A 16,028-nucleotide genomic window follows, 5' to 3' on the forward strand; every position below is an offset into this window, starting at 1 on the left:
TAGAGAAAAAGCCTACGCAGGAACAAGACCCAGCACAGCCAAAAATAAATAAATAAAAGTTCTCTTTTGGAAAGGGGGTGGATGCTGGAGGCCCTAACAACAACAAATGGCCAATATTAGGACATTTGATATTTAGCCAGCATTCTCTGGTAGGACGTACGGTGTTTACTAGCAGGGCTGTGCCAGCTACCCATATTCACTAAGAGAGCAGTGGCAGTTGTTTATGGCTGGTGTCTGTTCCGATCATCCTAGAAGCTGTTAAATATTTTGAACATCACTCCCCTCCTCTCGGACTTCCCAGGAGGCTCAGTGGTAAGCGCCCTGCCTGCCAAGGCAGGAGGTGTGGGTTCGATCCCTGAGTCGGGAAGATCCCCTGGAGAAGGGAATGGCAGCCCTCTCCGCGATTCTTGTCTGGGAAATCCCATGGACAGAGGAGCCTGGCAGGCTGCAGTCCATGGGGCTTCAAAAGAGTCGGACACGACTGAGCGACTAAACAACGACTCTCCTGTGCTTGGTCAGCCTCTGGAGGTATACCCAGCCATCTCCTCTGAGAGCTTGACTGCGCTGGGAACCTGCCGCAGAGCATGTGTTCCCACTGCTCATGGCACCATTCTCAGTCCAGAGGATTCTGTCCTTGCTTTTCATCTAATTCTTAAAGCCACCACCTTCCAAAATCAAAGAGACTTTGCACAAACCCTTCAGGGGATTAGGCCTTTGCGAAGAGTTAGAAGAAAATGTACTGGCTCCAGGTTACCCTTGCTTTCTGCCCTCCCAGATGCCTACAGATTTTATACCAGCTAGAAGTTTCAGAGCTATAGAAAACCCCGGAGAGCAACTCACACTTTAATATATTTTAAAAATGTATTAAGTCACTAATGTGGTTTCTGCTCTTGGTAGGGGACAGTGGGGGTGGAGAGACATTTTTCCATTAAGCTGAGAAGGGGGTGGGGTGGCATGGAAGTGGGGGATTATGGGGTGATATTTTTCTAGAAACATCTGCTGCTTGATTCCAGAGTAAGTACCACAGGGCAGGAACAGTTGAAAAGGTGTGAGCTGTGTTTCACTGCCGTGCTTAATATCAGCATAAAGGGTTTGCACGAGTCTCACCTCTTAACTCTTTGGCACTGTTGCTAATGACTGTAGCCCACGAGAGAGAAATTAGGTAGAGAAGTGGAAAGAAGGAAAATTCGGAGTCTGTATTAGTTAAAATCCCTTGACTGCAGGTGCCAGAAACCAACTTGAGCTGGCTTAAGTGAAAAAGCAGAATTTATTTTAAGGATATGGGGATTCTCTTAGAACTTATGAGCCAAAGGGACAGCCAGTGTCGGCAAGATACTGTAACCAGAAGGTGGGAGAGGCCAGGAAACGCATTTACGCCTTCTCGCCCCATGTTCCACAGTGTAGGTGCTAGAATCCCCAGGCAGGAATGTCTCTTCAATGTACAGGTTACTGGGCACGGCTCTCCTCCAGGCCCTCTCACTCTGTGCTCAAAATCAGTCACTCAGTCATGTCCGACTGTTTGCGACCCTATGGACTGCAGCCGGCCAGGCCCCTCTGTCCATGGAATCTCCCAGGCAGGAATACTGGAGCAGGTTGCCGTTTCCTCCTTCAGAGGATCTTCCCGTCCCAGGGATCAAACCCACGTCTCCTGCATTGGCAGGCAGATTCTTTACCACTGAGCCAGCTGAGAAACCCTTGCTTCTCACTAAAGCCAAGTCTTACAAAAGCCTTGGATCATGTTTCCCTCTCTCCAACCTCTGTTCCTCTCCCTCCCCAGATTTGCCTGGCCTGGCCTCCAGATCATGTTGCCAGCAACAGCCACCCAAAGACGATGAATTTCTTTCCAGGCCCCAGTTTTGAGTTCCCGAGGAAAGACTTCTGACCCAGTGGGGTTAGGAGGCCAGTCCTGGCTGGGCTAAAACCCTGGTGGGCTAAAAAGTTAGGGTCATCAGCAGAATGGCCACCGCGAACAATATACCCACTAAAAATCTAGGGCAGGGAGATAGAATGGTGGCCTAGTGAGGAAGAGGGACAGACCCTCTTCAGAGGGAATACAGTCAATAAATTAAGGGAGTCTGCATTAAATTGAAAAATATTCGTTGATTTTTTTTAAAAATCCTCTTACCAAAGTATCTAAGTTTAACTGATCCAACCCAGTTGGATAAATTAGGACTTAGCATATTTAACCCCCCACAGTGATTTTCAAACACTTTTTACCTTGACCTATAATAAGAACAATACTTATTATCATGACCCAGAATATATATACACATAATTGTAAGCAGAGCAAAAATTTCACAAAGTAATATTCAAGTCTACTAATTGTTTTGAAAACCTCTGTATTCATTGATCTTTTTCCTTTGAGGTATTACCTTTCTCTTCACTTTTAAAGGCATTACAGATGTATAAATACAACCCCTGACCCCCCAGAGAGTTTTCCAAGGTGGCCCACTCAAGTTGGTAGACTAAGTAGGTATCTCTGCCGCCCCCAACACCAGCTACATAAATGATCAGTCAGCCCTTTTGTTCTTAAAAATAATGATCACCAGAAAAATTAAGAAAACCTACAGTATGGAAAATTATGGCCAAGATAAATGAATAGGATAAATGACAAGAGAGGTAACTTAAGAAACAAAAGAGATCATAGAAAAATTGTTTGGTTTTCTTATCTTGTATCCACAAAATAAGAAGTGCAGGCTAATGGAAAAGAAACATTCAGAGACAGAGAAAAAGCTACTGGAGATTTTTAAATAATAGACTCCAAAGTTTCATAGAAAGGTTAGAAGAGAAAGTTAAAGACATCTCTGAGAACATTTATTAAAAAAAAATTATAGAAAAAATATTTTTAAAGGATAAGTAATATCAATCCAAAAGGTCTAATTTGACTGTTGGAAATTCCAGAAAGAGAGAACAGTGGGAGAGATGAGAGGACATTATTTAAAGAAATAGGATTGAAATTATTTGTATGCTGAACAGTATGAATGAAAAAAGACTACACCTAGATATATCCTCATGGGATTTGAGGATACCAAACATAAAGAAAAGAGCCTAAAAAACCCAAAGAGGAAAAAAGTAAAACCTACAAAGAACTGAAGATCAGTGAAACAGCTGACTTCTCATTAATCATGCTGGATACTACAAGATAGAGGGATTCTTTCAAAGTTCTAGAGGACATTATTTTCCCATTGGAATTCTGCACTTAGAAGAACTTTACAGCAAATTAAAGGTATGATTAGATTTGTAAAAATGCAGGAAGATTACTTTCTACGCACCCTCTTAGAAAAAGCAACCTAAGGATATACTCAAGCAAAATAAGGAAGAAACCCAATAAAGAGATTTGGGATCCAGAAAACAGTGAATCTGACCCAGAAATGCAGTAAAGGGGGGGGGGGGGTCTCAGGATCCTAGCTATGTGGCAACCCTAAAGATGATCCAGTCCACACTGGAACATTCTGTCACAGAGAAAGAACATCTTTGATACAGAGGGTGTGGCTAAATTTGAGATTCTAATAAAGACACCATATTGGAAACAGAAGAATTAAATCAGTTAATAAACTCCAGCAAAAATAAAAAGTTATTCCAGACAGGCATGATTCCTATGTGAAAAAAAGCTGAGCTATGACATGATTTTAATCAAGATGGAGTACAAGAAAGGAGAATACATATGACCTTAGTGGCAGAAACAGTTTCCTTAAAGTCGTTCTGGAGGGGACTTCCTGGTGGTCCAGTGGCTAAGACTCCACACCCCCAGTGCATGGGGCCAGTGAACTAGATCTGGTCAGGGAACCAGATCCCACTTGCTGCAACTGAGAGTTCACCAAACATGGAAGATCCCACGTGCCACAGCTAACACTTGGTGGAGCTAAATAACTACATTGTTGTTGTTTTCTTTTAATAAAATAAAAATAAATGGGCTCCAGAGTTATGACACTGGCTACATAGAAAAGGAAGTAAAATCCTAGCTCATTACTTGGCTCTTCAGTGAACAGTAATCACAAGATGTAAATAAATGCCCTTTACTGGCTACCAACTTTTAACATCAACATGAAGACAGAGCACCTAAGGTACAGTTATAAAACCCAACGCACAAACCAGTTTATCCACACTGACAAGGCAAAGATAAGGCTGAAGCTCAAATACTGGAGAGGGGAGGAGCTAGTGGAATGGGTACGGACACCAATATCCATATTTTCCATATTGAGCTTGCTGTTTTAGCCAAGAGAAAATATCCAGAGCTGATGGGAATTGGAAATAAAGCAGTTCATATATGTGAAAAATATAAAGTTCTGGAGAAACGGGGGAGATTACCATGAGCTAAACCTTCATCTTTCACAATGCCCAGTCTAAAGTGTGCAATCAGGGATTTCCCTGGGGGTCCAGTGGTTAAGACTCCACCTTCCAATGCAGGGGGCACGGGTTCAGTCCTTGGTCAGGGAACTAAGTTCGCACATGCTTCGAGGTGCAGCCAAAAATTTAAAAAGTGAAAATAGAAACACACAAAAATGAGTAAAGTTGGCAAACCAATAAGTAAAAGTAGGTAATTTAGAGTTATAAAGGTAATCACCAGAACCGCTAAAAACAAATGCTCAGAAGTCGCTAGGCTTATGGTGAGCAGTCAACGTAAAATGGCAGTATTTCATTTTGTCAAATGAGTTATACGATTTTTATTGTTGGTTTTGGACTGAATTCCTCCTTTTTTGAACTTTTATGTGAAAGGCAAGAACAGGCATCTCAGTTCTGGCATCTGTGGGTTGACAGGGACCCCCAGGATTGGCCATCAGAATATATTTTACACAGTGGAGGTTGAATGGGGACTCAAGGACACATCCATAAGTCACATGTTTTAGAAATTAGAGATAATGTTTTTCAAGACATCTTTCTCCTCCCAGGGAGTTAATTTCTGCAGACATCAAGTCAGATGCAAGCAAATGTATTTATCTCCTTTCTCTCCCTCTCTTTCATCCCAGCGTGTGTTCGTGTGGGACCTGGATGAGACGATAATTATTTTCCACTCCTTACTCACGGGGACTTTCGCCTCCAGATACGGGAAGGTAAGAATCATGTTGTCTCTCTGTTTCTCTCTCTCTTTTTTTTTTCAGCATAACAGTCTGTCCAGCTGGTTTATCCTGGGAATTGTGGGGGCAGCTGGTGAGGCAGCGTCTCCAACGAATGCTGCCCGTTTGCATCAGCCCAGGTTTGAGAAGTCCTATAGAACTTTCCCTTGACATGTGAAAATTCAGTCAGCTTCCCCCATTGTCTGCCTTGCCTTTTCTTCCAACACATGAAACAGTCAACATCCACTTGATTGGATATAAGCTTGTAGTCTTCGCCTGTCTCCCTCCTCCTAAGAGGGCTAGGAGATGCTTCAGCCAAACCCAGGAATCCTAGCTGGAAAGTGAGGTAAAGTACTTTTCTTCCTCGCTATTGTTTATCTTAGTATCTCTGGCAGATGAATTTAACTTTCCTCCCATTTTTCTGAGACAAGGGGGAGGCATTTTGTCGGCTCCAACAGCTTTGCAAATGTATCACCGACAAATTATGTCGAGGAACCATCCAGTTAGAATTTCAGGCAGATGCTGTTGGGGGACTGGTGGTCTATGCAAGAACCACCGAAAACCCCTTAAAAATGCAAAAATGAGGGTTTCCCCAGTGGCTTAGTGGTAGAGAATCCTCCTGCAATGCAGGAGATCCGGGTTCGACCCCTGGGTCAGGAAGATCCCCTGGAGAAGGGCATGGCTACCCACTCCAGTATTCTTGCCTGGACAATTCCATGGACGGAGGAGACTGTCAGTCTACAGTCCATGGGGTCTCAAAGAGTCAGACCAAGCGACTGAGCATGCATGGAATGCAAAAATGAACCCAACCACTAAAACCCAAACCCTGCCGATTCTTTGCATCCATCCTGAGGGCTTGGTATCAACCCCACTGTGGATGCTCCAGATGTCTGCCATCTCTTCGGGGAGACAGGTAAAGGTGGGGGGTTGGGGCTTTGGGGGACAGACACAGAATCAGCTCCTCCAAGTTAAGCGACCTGTCGGCAGCTGCTTCCACGCATGAGTGGGAACCAGGAGACTCACCAGCGCCTGGAAAATATTTCTGTTTCTGTTTAGAGCCCAGGAATATGATTTGACATCACCTCATGGCTTTTCCAGCTGCTCGTGTTTTTTATGAGGGTTGTAACAAGCTGGATGTGTAATTAGCAAGATAGATTTATCGTCTGCCGTTACGTTGTAAAGAACGTTAAAATGGTGTTGGTGGTGCAGAAACCTCTCGCCGAGGAGGAATGCCGTTAATATGTCTAGCAGTGCCTGCGGGAAATCCGGCATGCGTTTTTGGAGCGTGCACAGCTTAGGGAAAGGATGGCAGAGTCCAGAGCTGCTGGAAGCAGACTTGGCAGCTATTGCAAAAAAAAAGGAAAGAAAGAAAGAAAATGGGTTTTCCCAAAGGGGCTGCAGTAATGAGATGCCCACCCGGGCTGGGTGTTCTGTGGTTCTTAACCACCCAAATAAAACCATCTCCCCTAAGAACCATTCCTTCACTCTTCTTGCCCTTCAAGAAGTTCCACTGCTTCACCCACCAATTTGGTTTCCATGCAGGGCTTTGTAATCTTGGGTATGATTTTTGTGTCTGTGTCTCACCGCCACTCTTTAAGCCAAATTATGCTCCTACTGCTGCTGAAAATTTGAGGGTATGGAAAGCTGGAGAGGGAAAGTTTAAGAGATGACATGCAATTGTTTTCTGCATCTATGTCTCTATTTCTGCTTTGCAAATAGGTTCATCTGTACCATTTTTTTCTAAGGAGGATGGGATGAATTGGGAGATTGGAATTGACATATGTACACTACGTATAAAATGGGCTTCCCTGGTGGCACAGTGGTAAAGAATCCGCCTGCCAGTGCAGGAGATGAGAGTTCGATCCTTGGGTCAGGAAGATCCCCTGGAGAAGGAAATGGCAACCCACTCCAGTATTCTTGCCTGGGAAATCCCATGGACAGAGGAGACTGGTGGGCTACAGTCCATGGGGTCACGAAAGAGTCTGACATGACTTGGCGACTAAACAACAATACTGTGTATCAAATAGATAACTGGTGAGAATGATAAAGCACAGGGAACTCTCCTCAGTGCACTGTGGTGACCTAAATGGGAAGGATATCCACAGAAGGAGGGATATATGTATACGTATAGGTGATTCAGCCCACTCCATTCTTGCCTAGAAAATCCTGTGGACAGAGTAGCCTGGTGGGTTACAGTCCATGGGGTTGCAAAGAATCAGACACAACTGAACGGCTTTCATTTTCATAGCCGATTCACTTTGCTATACAACAGAAACTAACACATTGTTGTAAAGCAACTCCAATAAAAAATATACTCAGTAAAAATTAAAACAAATTACAGGCTCATTCAAGGCAGGGCCAAAGCTCAGAGCTCTCTTCTGGGCCCCATGGCACCTGGTCCGTGTCGGTCCTCATCACTAGCCAGCTCTCTGCAGCCCGATCACCTGATCACCACCACCTTCCCCTGCAGCTCTCTGGTCTCCACTCTTGCCGTTTCCAGCCGCCTGCAGAGAGGTCATCCTAAAATGCATCCTGGTCTCTCCTCTACTGAAAAATTGTCAGTGGCTTCCCTGTAGAGAAACCCTAACCGCAGCCTCCACAGCCCTTCATGAGCTGACTCCTTCCCATCTCTCCTGCCCCGTTTCCTGCAACTTGTCCAGAGTTGCTTTCTGTCCTCGTAACCTACCACATTCTCCCCCATCTATCCTAGGTTTCTCCCAGAATCAGAGCCTGAGGACAGGAGGGAGTGAGTTCTGGTGGTTTAGTTGGGGGGTGATCCCAGGGTGCACTGGGCACAGAGTGGGGAAGTGAGGTGGGGAGGGGAAGGCAGCCTTTACAGGGTACATGAATATTGGATTGGCCAAAATATTCATTTGGGTTTTTCCATAAGATATTAGCTATTAACAAACAGTAGCTATGGCTGCAGGTAACTAGGGCTCAAAACTGTTGGGGACCTCTGGGAGACTCGGGAACACACCTCAGAGGTGATAGCCCAAGGAGCAAGGATGATGACATATTTACTTACAAATTCCCTTGCATCATGGGTTGAGGGATTCTTCTAGGGGTGTTAGCGCCCTGTCTTGACCTGCGCCATGAAAACTCTAGGGCAGGAAATCACAGGTCCTAACAGGAGAGAGCCTCTGCTTGCTGAGAGGACCTGGAAGAGGGGCATACTGGAGGTTTCTGCTATAATCTAGAATGTTCTAGAAAGTTGGTGTACTAGGTTAACTCACACTTACCTTTCAGTTCCCATTTTCAGTGTAACTGCCTCCAAGAGGACTTTCCTAACCACGCCCATCTACATTGCATCTCTTCCCATAATTCTTATTTTTCACTTACAATTATGGAACTCCCCAGTGGTCCAGTGGTTAGGGAGCTTTCCCAGTGGTAAAGAATCCGCCTGCCGATGCAGATGGTGAGGGTTCGATCCTCGGGTCAGGAAGATCTTCTGGAGAAGGAAATAGCAACCCACTCCAGTATTCTTGCCTAGGTAATCCCATGGACAGAGGAGCCTGGCGAGGAATAGTCATGGGGTGGAGTCAGACACAACACAACTGGCCGACTGACACGCTCACCTGTGGTTAGTACTCCATGCGCCCATTGCTGAGGGCTTAGGTTCCATTCCTGGTCAGGGGACTGAAAATCCCATGAGCCTTGTGATGTGGCCAAAAATTAAAAATAAATAAATAAAAGTAATTATGTCCTCACTCTCTGTCTCCCTTCTAAGTTGTATGTGCCCTGAGGACAGTGAACATTTTTTTATCAGCCCACCTAAGCACAGTGCACAGACCAGATTGCTCAATGGCTATTTGTTGGGAGAATGAATCGGGGTGGTCCTCTAGAAGGAAGGCAGCATGACGACAGGTGCTTTTTTCCCCCATTTTGTTCATTGCTTTGTCCCCAGAGCATAGAACAGTGCCCCCTACTTAGCAGACATCAAGTAAATATTTGGTGAATGAAGGGAGGAAGGAAAGAAAATAGCATCAAAACAAAAAATTCCTAACTGGGGGCCACCCGCCAAATTCTGCCTGCAGACATTTGTGTTTTGCCCCTAGAGTGTTAGAAAAAATGTGAATTTGTCGCCAACATTTAAAAAACCAGGAGATTGCACAGACCAAAATAATCGCGATGTCCAAGTCTCCTTGAACACTTAGAAAATCTGGCAATCCTGCATTCCCAGGTGGCAGCAATCAGCAGGAGCTGAGCAGGGGCGGACGCTCTCCAGCCCGTCCATGGCCCCGCCTGGTCTGTTTAACCCATTTAGGGGACCTTCCTGACCCCACTGGCACCTGAGTTTCAACATCTGTCCTAAAATTTCAGAACCACGGAAGTTAGAGCTGGAAGGACCTGGGAGATCATCACGTCCAGTGAGTCTCCATGGGACAGTAGGAGAAACTGAGGCCCAGAGACAGTGAGCTCACCCAGGGGATAACAAGAGGCATGCCTCAGGCTCACGTGCTTCCCTGGGAACTCACACAAGGTCCAGGGAAAACTAAGGTGAGATGCTCTCAGAGACCCCAGGTCTCCTGTGCCATCATCATCCCTCTTCTAGACTCTTCCATGAAATTAGAAGATGCTTGCTCCTTGAAAGAAAAGCTATGACAAACCCAGACAGCATATTAAAAAGCAGAGACGTCACTTTGCCGACAAAAGTCCGTATAGTCAAAGCTATGGTTTTTCCAGTAGTCATGTACAGAGGTGAGAATTGGACCATAAAGAAGGCTGAGCACCAAAGAATTAATGCTTTTGAACTGTTGTGCTGGAGAAGACTCTTGAGAGTCCCTTGGACTGCACGGAGATCAAACCAGTCAATCCTAAAGAAAATCAACCCTGAATATTCTTTGGAAGGACTGATGCTGAAGCTGAAGCACCAATACTTTGGCCACCTGATGTGAAGAGCCCACTCACTGGAAAAGACCCTGATGCTGGGACTATTGAGGGCAGGAGGAGAGGAGGGTAACAGACGATAAGATGGTTGGATGGCATCACTGACTCAATGGACATGAGTTTGAGCAAACTCCGGGAGATAGTGATGGACAGGGAAGCCTGGTGTGCTGCAGTCCATGGCGTCACAAAGAGTCAGACATGACTGAGCGGCTGAGTCAGCTTGTCCCCCCCTCCTCACCCCCCAAGCCAGAAATGGCTCTTCCAGAACCAGACACTTTGACTGAGATTGGAAGTCACGTCACTTGAGCCGGCCTTGATGGACTCTGAATCCTTACTTGGCTCCCCAGCCTTCCGCCACAACCCCTGATTTATGAGCAGCCCATAACTTTTTAGGATGGCATCATATGTGTCAAAGAGAGATGAGTGGGAAGGCCCAATCTGGTAACCAACTTCAGGGCCTCTCTATATCCATGAATATTACCAAATGCGATGCTTCCAAAAGTAATTTTTCAGGAAAAGCTCAAACAATGAAAAACACAACTCTTATCTGTACACTAGCCTGTTCTCATGGGGATCAAAAGTTGGCTCCTTCCGGTGGCAGTCTCTTTCACCCTGATCACGGGGGTCTCAGGTAGAACGCCACGGTCAGTCCTTCAAGACTTTGGACAGCTACCTCCAGCTCTCCCAGGTGAGTATGGTTGGTTGGTTGGTTTTGCTAAATCCAGCCACTCTAAGAGAGACCCAAAGTAACCATGGCTCAAACAAGATAGAAGTTTACTCCTCTCACCTTGCAGTCCAGGCATAAGCAGTTCAAGCTGATAAGGCTGCTGCCCAACTCCAGGGACAACGGCCCCTTCCATCTTGTTCTCCTCCATCCCTGGAGCATTGCCCTCATTGCCAAGGTGAAACATGGCTCACCCCTGCGTCTGCATCCATCCAGTGAGAAGGCAAGCGGGAAAAGGGAATCCACTCCTCTCTTTTTCAGTTTTATTTTTCTCCCCTCTCTTTGAAGGGCCAGATCCAGAAGTTGCACAGATCATTTCTGCTCACATACCATTGGCTGAGAGTTGATCACATGGCTACCTCTAGTTGCAAAGGAGTCTGGGAAATGTAGTCTAGTCACATGCTGCATTAAAATTCAGGGATTCTAGGATTCTGAGAGGGGAAAAAGGAAGAAGGTACATTAGAGGACAGCTAGCGTTTTCTGGCACAAAGTCACCATGCAGTAAGAGGAAGAACCATGAAAGAGAAAACTGTTGAGGAAAAGGAAAATGTGCTCTGGTCAAGAGACGTGGAGGGCAGTCGCATCTGTGTGTCTGAAGCTCTGAAGGGAGGTCTGGGCTGTAAGCTTGGAGGACAATGGAGGGAATACAGAGGAGCAGGAGGAGTGTGAGCCCCATTCTGCAGACAGAGTAACTGAGATACAGAGAGGTTATGTAGTCAGGGTATTCACAATGGAACTAAAATACATGGCCTTGACTTTTGGCCCCCAGTTCTTTCTCTTTGTGTTCTTCTTATAGCTGCAGCTACATGAAGCCCGTTATTAATAGCTTATATCAAGCAGGACACAGCTTCAGCACTCTGGAGTGTTTAAACTACAAAGGGGATTTATTAGATCACAGTAATTGAAAAGCCCAGAGGTAATGGGGTTCAGGTTGGGCTGGATCCAGAAGCTCAGTATCTTAGGACTTGGATCTTTCTGCATCCCTCGGTTGACTTTTTCCATGTGGCAACTCCTTCTTAGAAATCCCAGCTGAAAAAGAAGACCTCCTTTCCAAATTCCAGCGTAACTCCCAGGCTTGAATCTCACTGGCCCAAACTAGGTCAAATGGCCACCCATGTATCAAAGTCTGTGGCCCTCTGTAGCCAGCCTAGGTCAGGAGCCTGGCATTGAGGCAACAGAGGAGCAGGTCAGCTCCATCCCAACCACATGGGAGTGAGAGGTGTGTCCTGAATAGGCTCTGAAGGTCACGGCCCTCTGTACATCCACACCAAGGGCCAGCTTGGTGGCTGTTGTGTTGAGCACCTTCCAGGAAGCAGAAGTCATATCAGTTGTGGTCCCAGCCAAAGGGGAGACTCACTGTTTACTTAGGGAAATAAAGAGCTACAGAGCTAAAATGATTAAGGAATGATTCAAAACAGAGTGATTGAATTTACAACAGAAACTGGGCTCTCTTCCTGTTCCCAATCAGGGCATGTGCTGCTCGAGGCTGTCATCTCTCCACTTCCTTTCCATCTCTTCCCACCCAGCGCTCACAGCCAGAACATCCCTTTGGTGGCTACACCTCCTCGCGTCTTGTGGATCCATTAGAGGTTCCCCGGAGAGCCAGAGCTGCCAGTGATCGCCGCCTCTTTCTTAACCTCTCCTCCGGCCCCACCTCCCCTCCGGCCCTGAACTCTGTTATTTTTCCAGCCGGGACTAGACAAATGCAAGGTGGTCAGGAGCCTTTGCCTGTGGCCAGGAAGGGCTCGTAGGGAGGACTGGCAAGCGGTCTTTCTGGGTTCACAGTGGGTCGGCCCCGACTCCCTCTTTTGTGCCTTGCCTTCCAGGCTGCTCAGTACCAATTGGAAGCTCAGCTCTAGGCCCAGTTGTGGGTATGTGTGTTTTAATAACAGCTTATTGAGATATAATCCACATACCATAAATCTACCATTTCACTGTGTACAATTTTATTAGTTTTTAGTATATTCACACAGTTGTGCAACCGTCACCAGCATCTAATTTTAGATCATTTTCATCACCCCTAAAAGACAGCCCAAACCCTTTAGTAATCACTCCCCATTCCCTCCAGCCCACCCCCACCCCCAGCCCCTGGTAACCACTAATCTGCTTTCTGTCCCTATAGATTTGTGTCTTCTGGACCCTTCTTATAAATGGAATCACACAACATGTGGTCTTCTGTAACTAGCTTCTTTCACTTAGCATAATGTTTCTTAAATTATCCGTGTTGTACCATATATCAATACTTCACTTTTATTGTCACATAATTTTAGTATATGGATATACTTCATTTTGTCCATCCATTCATCACTTGATGGACAGTTGGGTTTTTGCCTATGATGAATAATGCTTCTGTGAACTTTTGTATACTAGTTTTTGCGTAGACATATGTGTTCAATTGGAGAAGGCAATGGCACCCCACTCCAGTACTCTTGCCTGGAAAATCCCATGGACAGAGGAGCCTGGTGGGCTGCAGTCCATGGGATCTCGAAGAGTCGGACATGACTGAGCGACTTCACTTTCACTTTTCACTTTCATGCATTGGAGAAGGAAATGGCAACCCACTCCAGTGTTCTTGCCTGGAGAATCCCAGGGACGGGGGAGCCTGGTGGGCTGCCGTCTATGGGGTTGCACAGAGTCAGACACAACTAAAGTGACTTAGCAGCAGCAGCATGTGTTCAGTGCACTTGGGTATATACCTAGGATTGGAATTGCTGGGTAGTATGGCAACTATTTGTTTAAACTTTGAGAAATTGACAGACTCTTTTCCAGAGTAGTTGCACCATGTTGCACTCCCATAAGCAAGGTATAAGGGTTCCAATTTCTCCACATCCTCACTAACGCTTGTTACCATCTATCTTTTTGGTTATCGTCCTCTTAGTGGATATGAAGTGGCATCTCGTGGTTTGGGTTTGCATTCCCCTGATGACAAACTGTGTTGACTAATGACTAATGTTTTCATGTGCTTATTTGGCTACTTGTAATACCTTCTTTAGGGCGGCCCAGGTGGCCCTAAGAATTCTTCAGTTGTAAAGAATTTGCCTGCCGAGCAGGAAACGCAGGTTCAACCCTTCAGTCGAGAAGATCCCCTGGAGAATAAAATGGCAACCCACTCCATTATTCTTGCCTGGGAAATCCCATGGACAGAGGAGCCTGGTGGACAGCAGTCCATGGGGTCACAAAAGAGTCAGACACGACTTAGCGACTAAACAACAAATATCTGCTTTATTACCTATTAAATCCTTTGCTTTTTTTATCGAAATATAGGTGATTTACAATATTGTATTAGTTTCTGGTATATAGCAAAGAGATTCAGTTACACATATATTCTTTTTATATTCTTTTCCATCACTTTATTTCAAGATATTGAGTATATTAATAATTCCCTGTGCTGTAGAGTTGTTGTTTAGTTGCTAAGCCATGCCTGACTTTTTTGCAACTCCATGGACAGTAGCCTGCCAGACTCCTCTGTTCTTGGATTTCTCAACAAGAATGCTGAAAGGGATTGCTATTTCCTTCCTAATCCCTTCCTGAGGGATTGAACTGTTTTTCAAGATATATTCAATATCTTGAAATAAACTAATGGAAAAGAATATATATGTATAACTGAATCACTTTGCTATATACCAGAAACTGGTACAATATTGTAAACCAGCTCTATTTCAATAAGAAAACAGCAAAGGATTTAATAGGTATTTCTTTAAGGCAGATATTTGTTGTTGTTTAGTCGCTAAGTTGCATCTGACTCTTTTGTGACCTCAGGGACTGGTGTCCACCGGACTCCTCTGTCCAGGGGGTTTCCCACCTTGGCAGGCAGAAAGTCTGCCTTGGCAGGTGGATTCTTTACCACTGATCCTCCTGGGAAGCCTTGTGCTATACAGTAGGACTTTGTTATTTATCTGTTTATATATGTAGTAGTTTGTACCTGCTAATCCCAAGCTCCTAATTCATCCCTCCCCTTTGGTAACCATAAGTCTGGTTTCTGTGTCTGTGAGTCTGTTTCTGTTTTGTAAATAAGTTAATTTGTATGTTTTAGATTCCACATATTACTGACACCATGCAGTATTTGTCTTTCTCTGTCTGACTTACTTCACTTAGTATGGTGATTTCTAGGTCCATCCATATTGCTGCAAATGTCTTTATTTCATTTTCGTGTGGTTGACTAGTATTTTGACACACACACACACACACACATATCTTCTTTTATCTAGTTGCCTGTCCATGGATCCTGTGCCCATTTGCAAGTAGTTTATTTGTCTTCTATCACTGAGTTGTAAGAGTTCTTTACACATTCTGGATAACACATCATTATCAGATACGTGATTTGTAAATGTTTTCTCCCTTTCTGTGGGTTGTCTTTTCACCTTATTGATGATGTCCTTTGAAGTATATGAAATATTGCAGAGAGAAAGGGTTTAAATGAAAACTTTTTAAAAGTGGCCCAGGAAGGAGCCCTCATGGAGAGGCTAAAATTAGAATAATGACTTAAAAGGAAGTGGAGGAACAGATATCTGCTGTAAGAGCAAGAGGAAACAGCAAGTGCAAAGGCCCTGAGGCAAAAGTCTGCGTGATGGACTTGAGGGACAAAAAAAAAGCTAGCGTGTTTGGAGCACAAGTCAGGGGAAAAATAGTGACTCAACTCGCTTTTCCCCTGAAGAGGGAGCCATGAGGTTTGAAACAGAGAAAGGACAGACAGGGTCTGAGTTATATTTCTAAAGAGTCCCTCTTGCTGCTCCCCAGAAAAAGGGGGGTGGCCTGGCTGGAAGCAGAGAGACCAGTGAGGGACTGCTGGAGCAGTCCAGCTGAAACATGATGGCTGTTTGGACCAGAGTGGGTGAGATGCCGGAAGATGAGAAGTGCAGCGGCCTGGATATATTGTGAAGGCAGAACCAACCACACACAGAGTGTAAAGCGAGTCCTTATTCTCACCCACTAGGCTTCAGAGATGTCTTACTCACTGTCCCTGGTCTCCCTCTGAAGGGACCTGATCTCTTCTCCCTCTATTGCCAACTAGCAAATTCCTCTTGAAAAAATCTCCCCCCCTTTTTTTTTGGCGGGGGGGGGGGGAGCACATTCACCGTATACCAAGTACTCTGCTGCTGTGAACATGTGTTTTTTGGGTTTGGGTGGGTTTTTGTTTGTTTGTTTGTTTGAGTTGAACCTAAGTGCCAGCATTGGGTTGTTCACACTTTGCCCGCACAGGCCTCTTCCTTATATCACGTGGGCACATGTATGTTTCCTTGGAGGCGCATCTGGACTCTCCCTGCTCCCCTCCTTGTAGTTCATTGCGTACAATGTCGTGTACTTTCCTGTAAAGTATGTATCACCTTCCTGTGGGCGTTTATTCCTTCTGCCTGTAGGTGGCG

At 45.3% G+C, this 16,028-nt stretch overlaps 1 protein-coding gene across 3 annotated transcripts in view; it reads left to right on the forward strand.

The window, feature by feature from the left end:
• Positions 1-16,028, forward strand: part of EYA2 (EYA transcriptional coactivator and phosphatase 2) — a 170,414-nt gene that overhangs the window by 86,906 nt on the left and 67,480 nt on the right. For all 3 annotated transcript variants that reach the window (XM_068987109.1, XM_068987111.1, XM_068987110.1), the window contains one exon: positions 4,968-5,051. In XM_068987109.1, the coding sequence (XP_068843210.1) occupies positions 4,968-5,051 (84 nt within the window). The remainder of the gene's footprint in view (positions 1-4,967; positions 5,052-16,028) is intronic.

The sequence above is a fragment of the Capricornis sumatraensis genome, chromosome 15 (assembly GCF_032405125.1).
Source record: "Capricornis sumatraensis isolate serow.1 chromosome 15, serow.2, whole genome shotgun sequence".
Taxonomy (NCBI): Eukaryota; Metazoa; Chordata; class Mammalia; order Artiodactyla; family Bovidae; genus Capricornis; species Capricornis sumatraensis.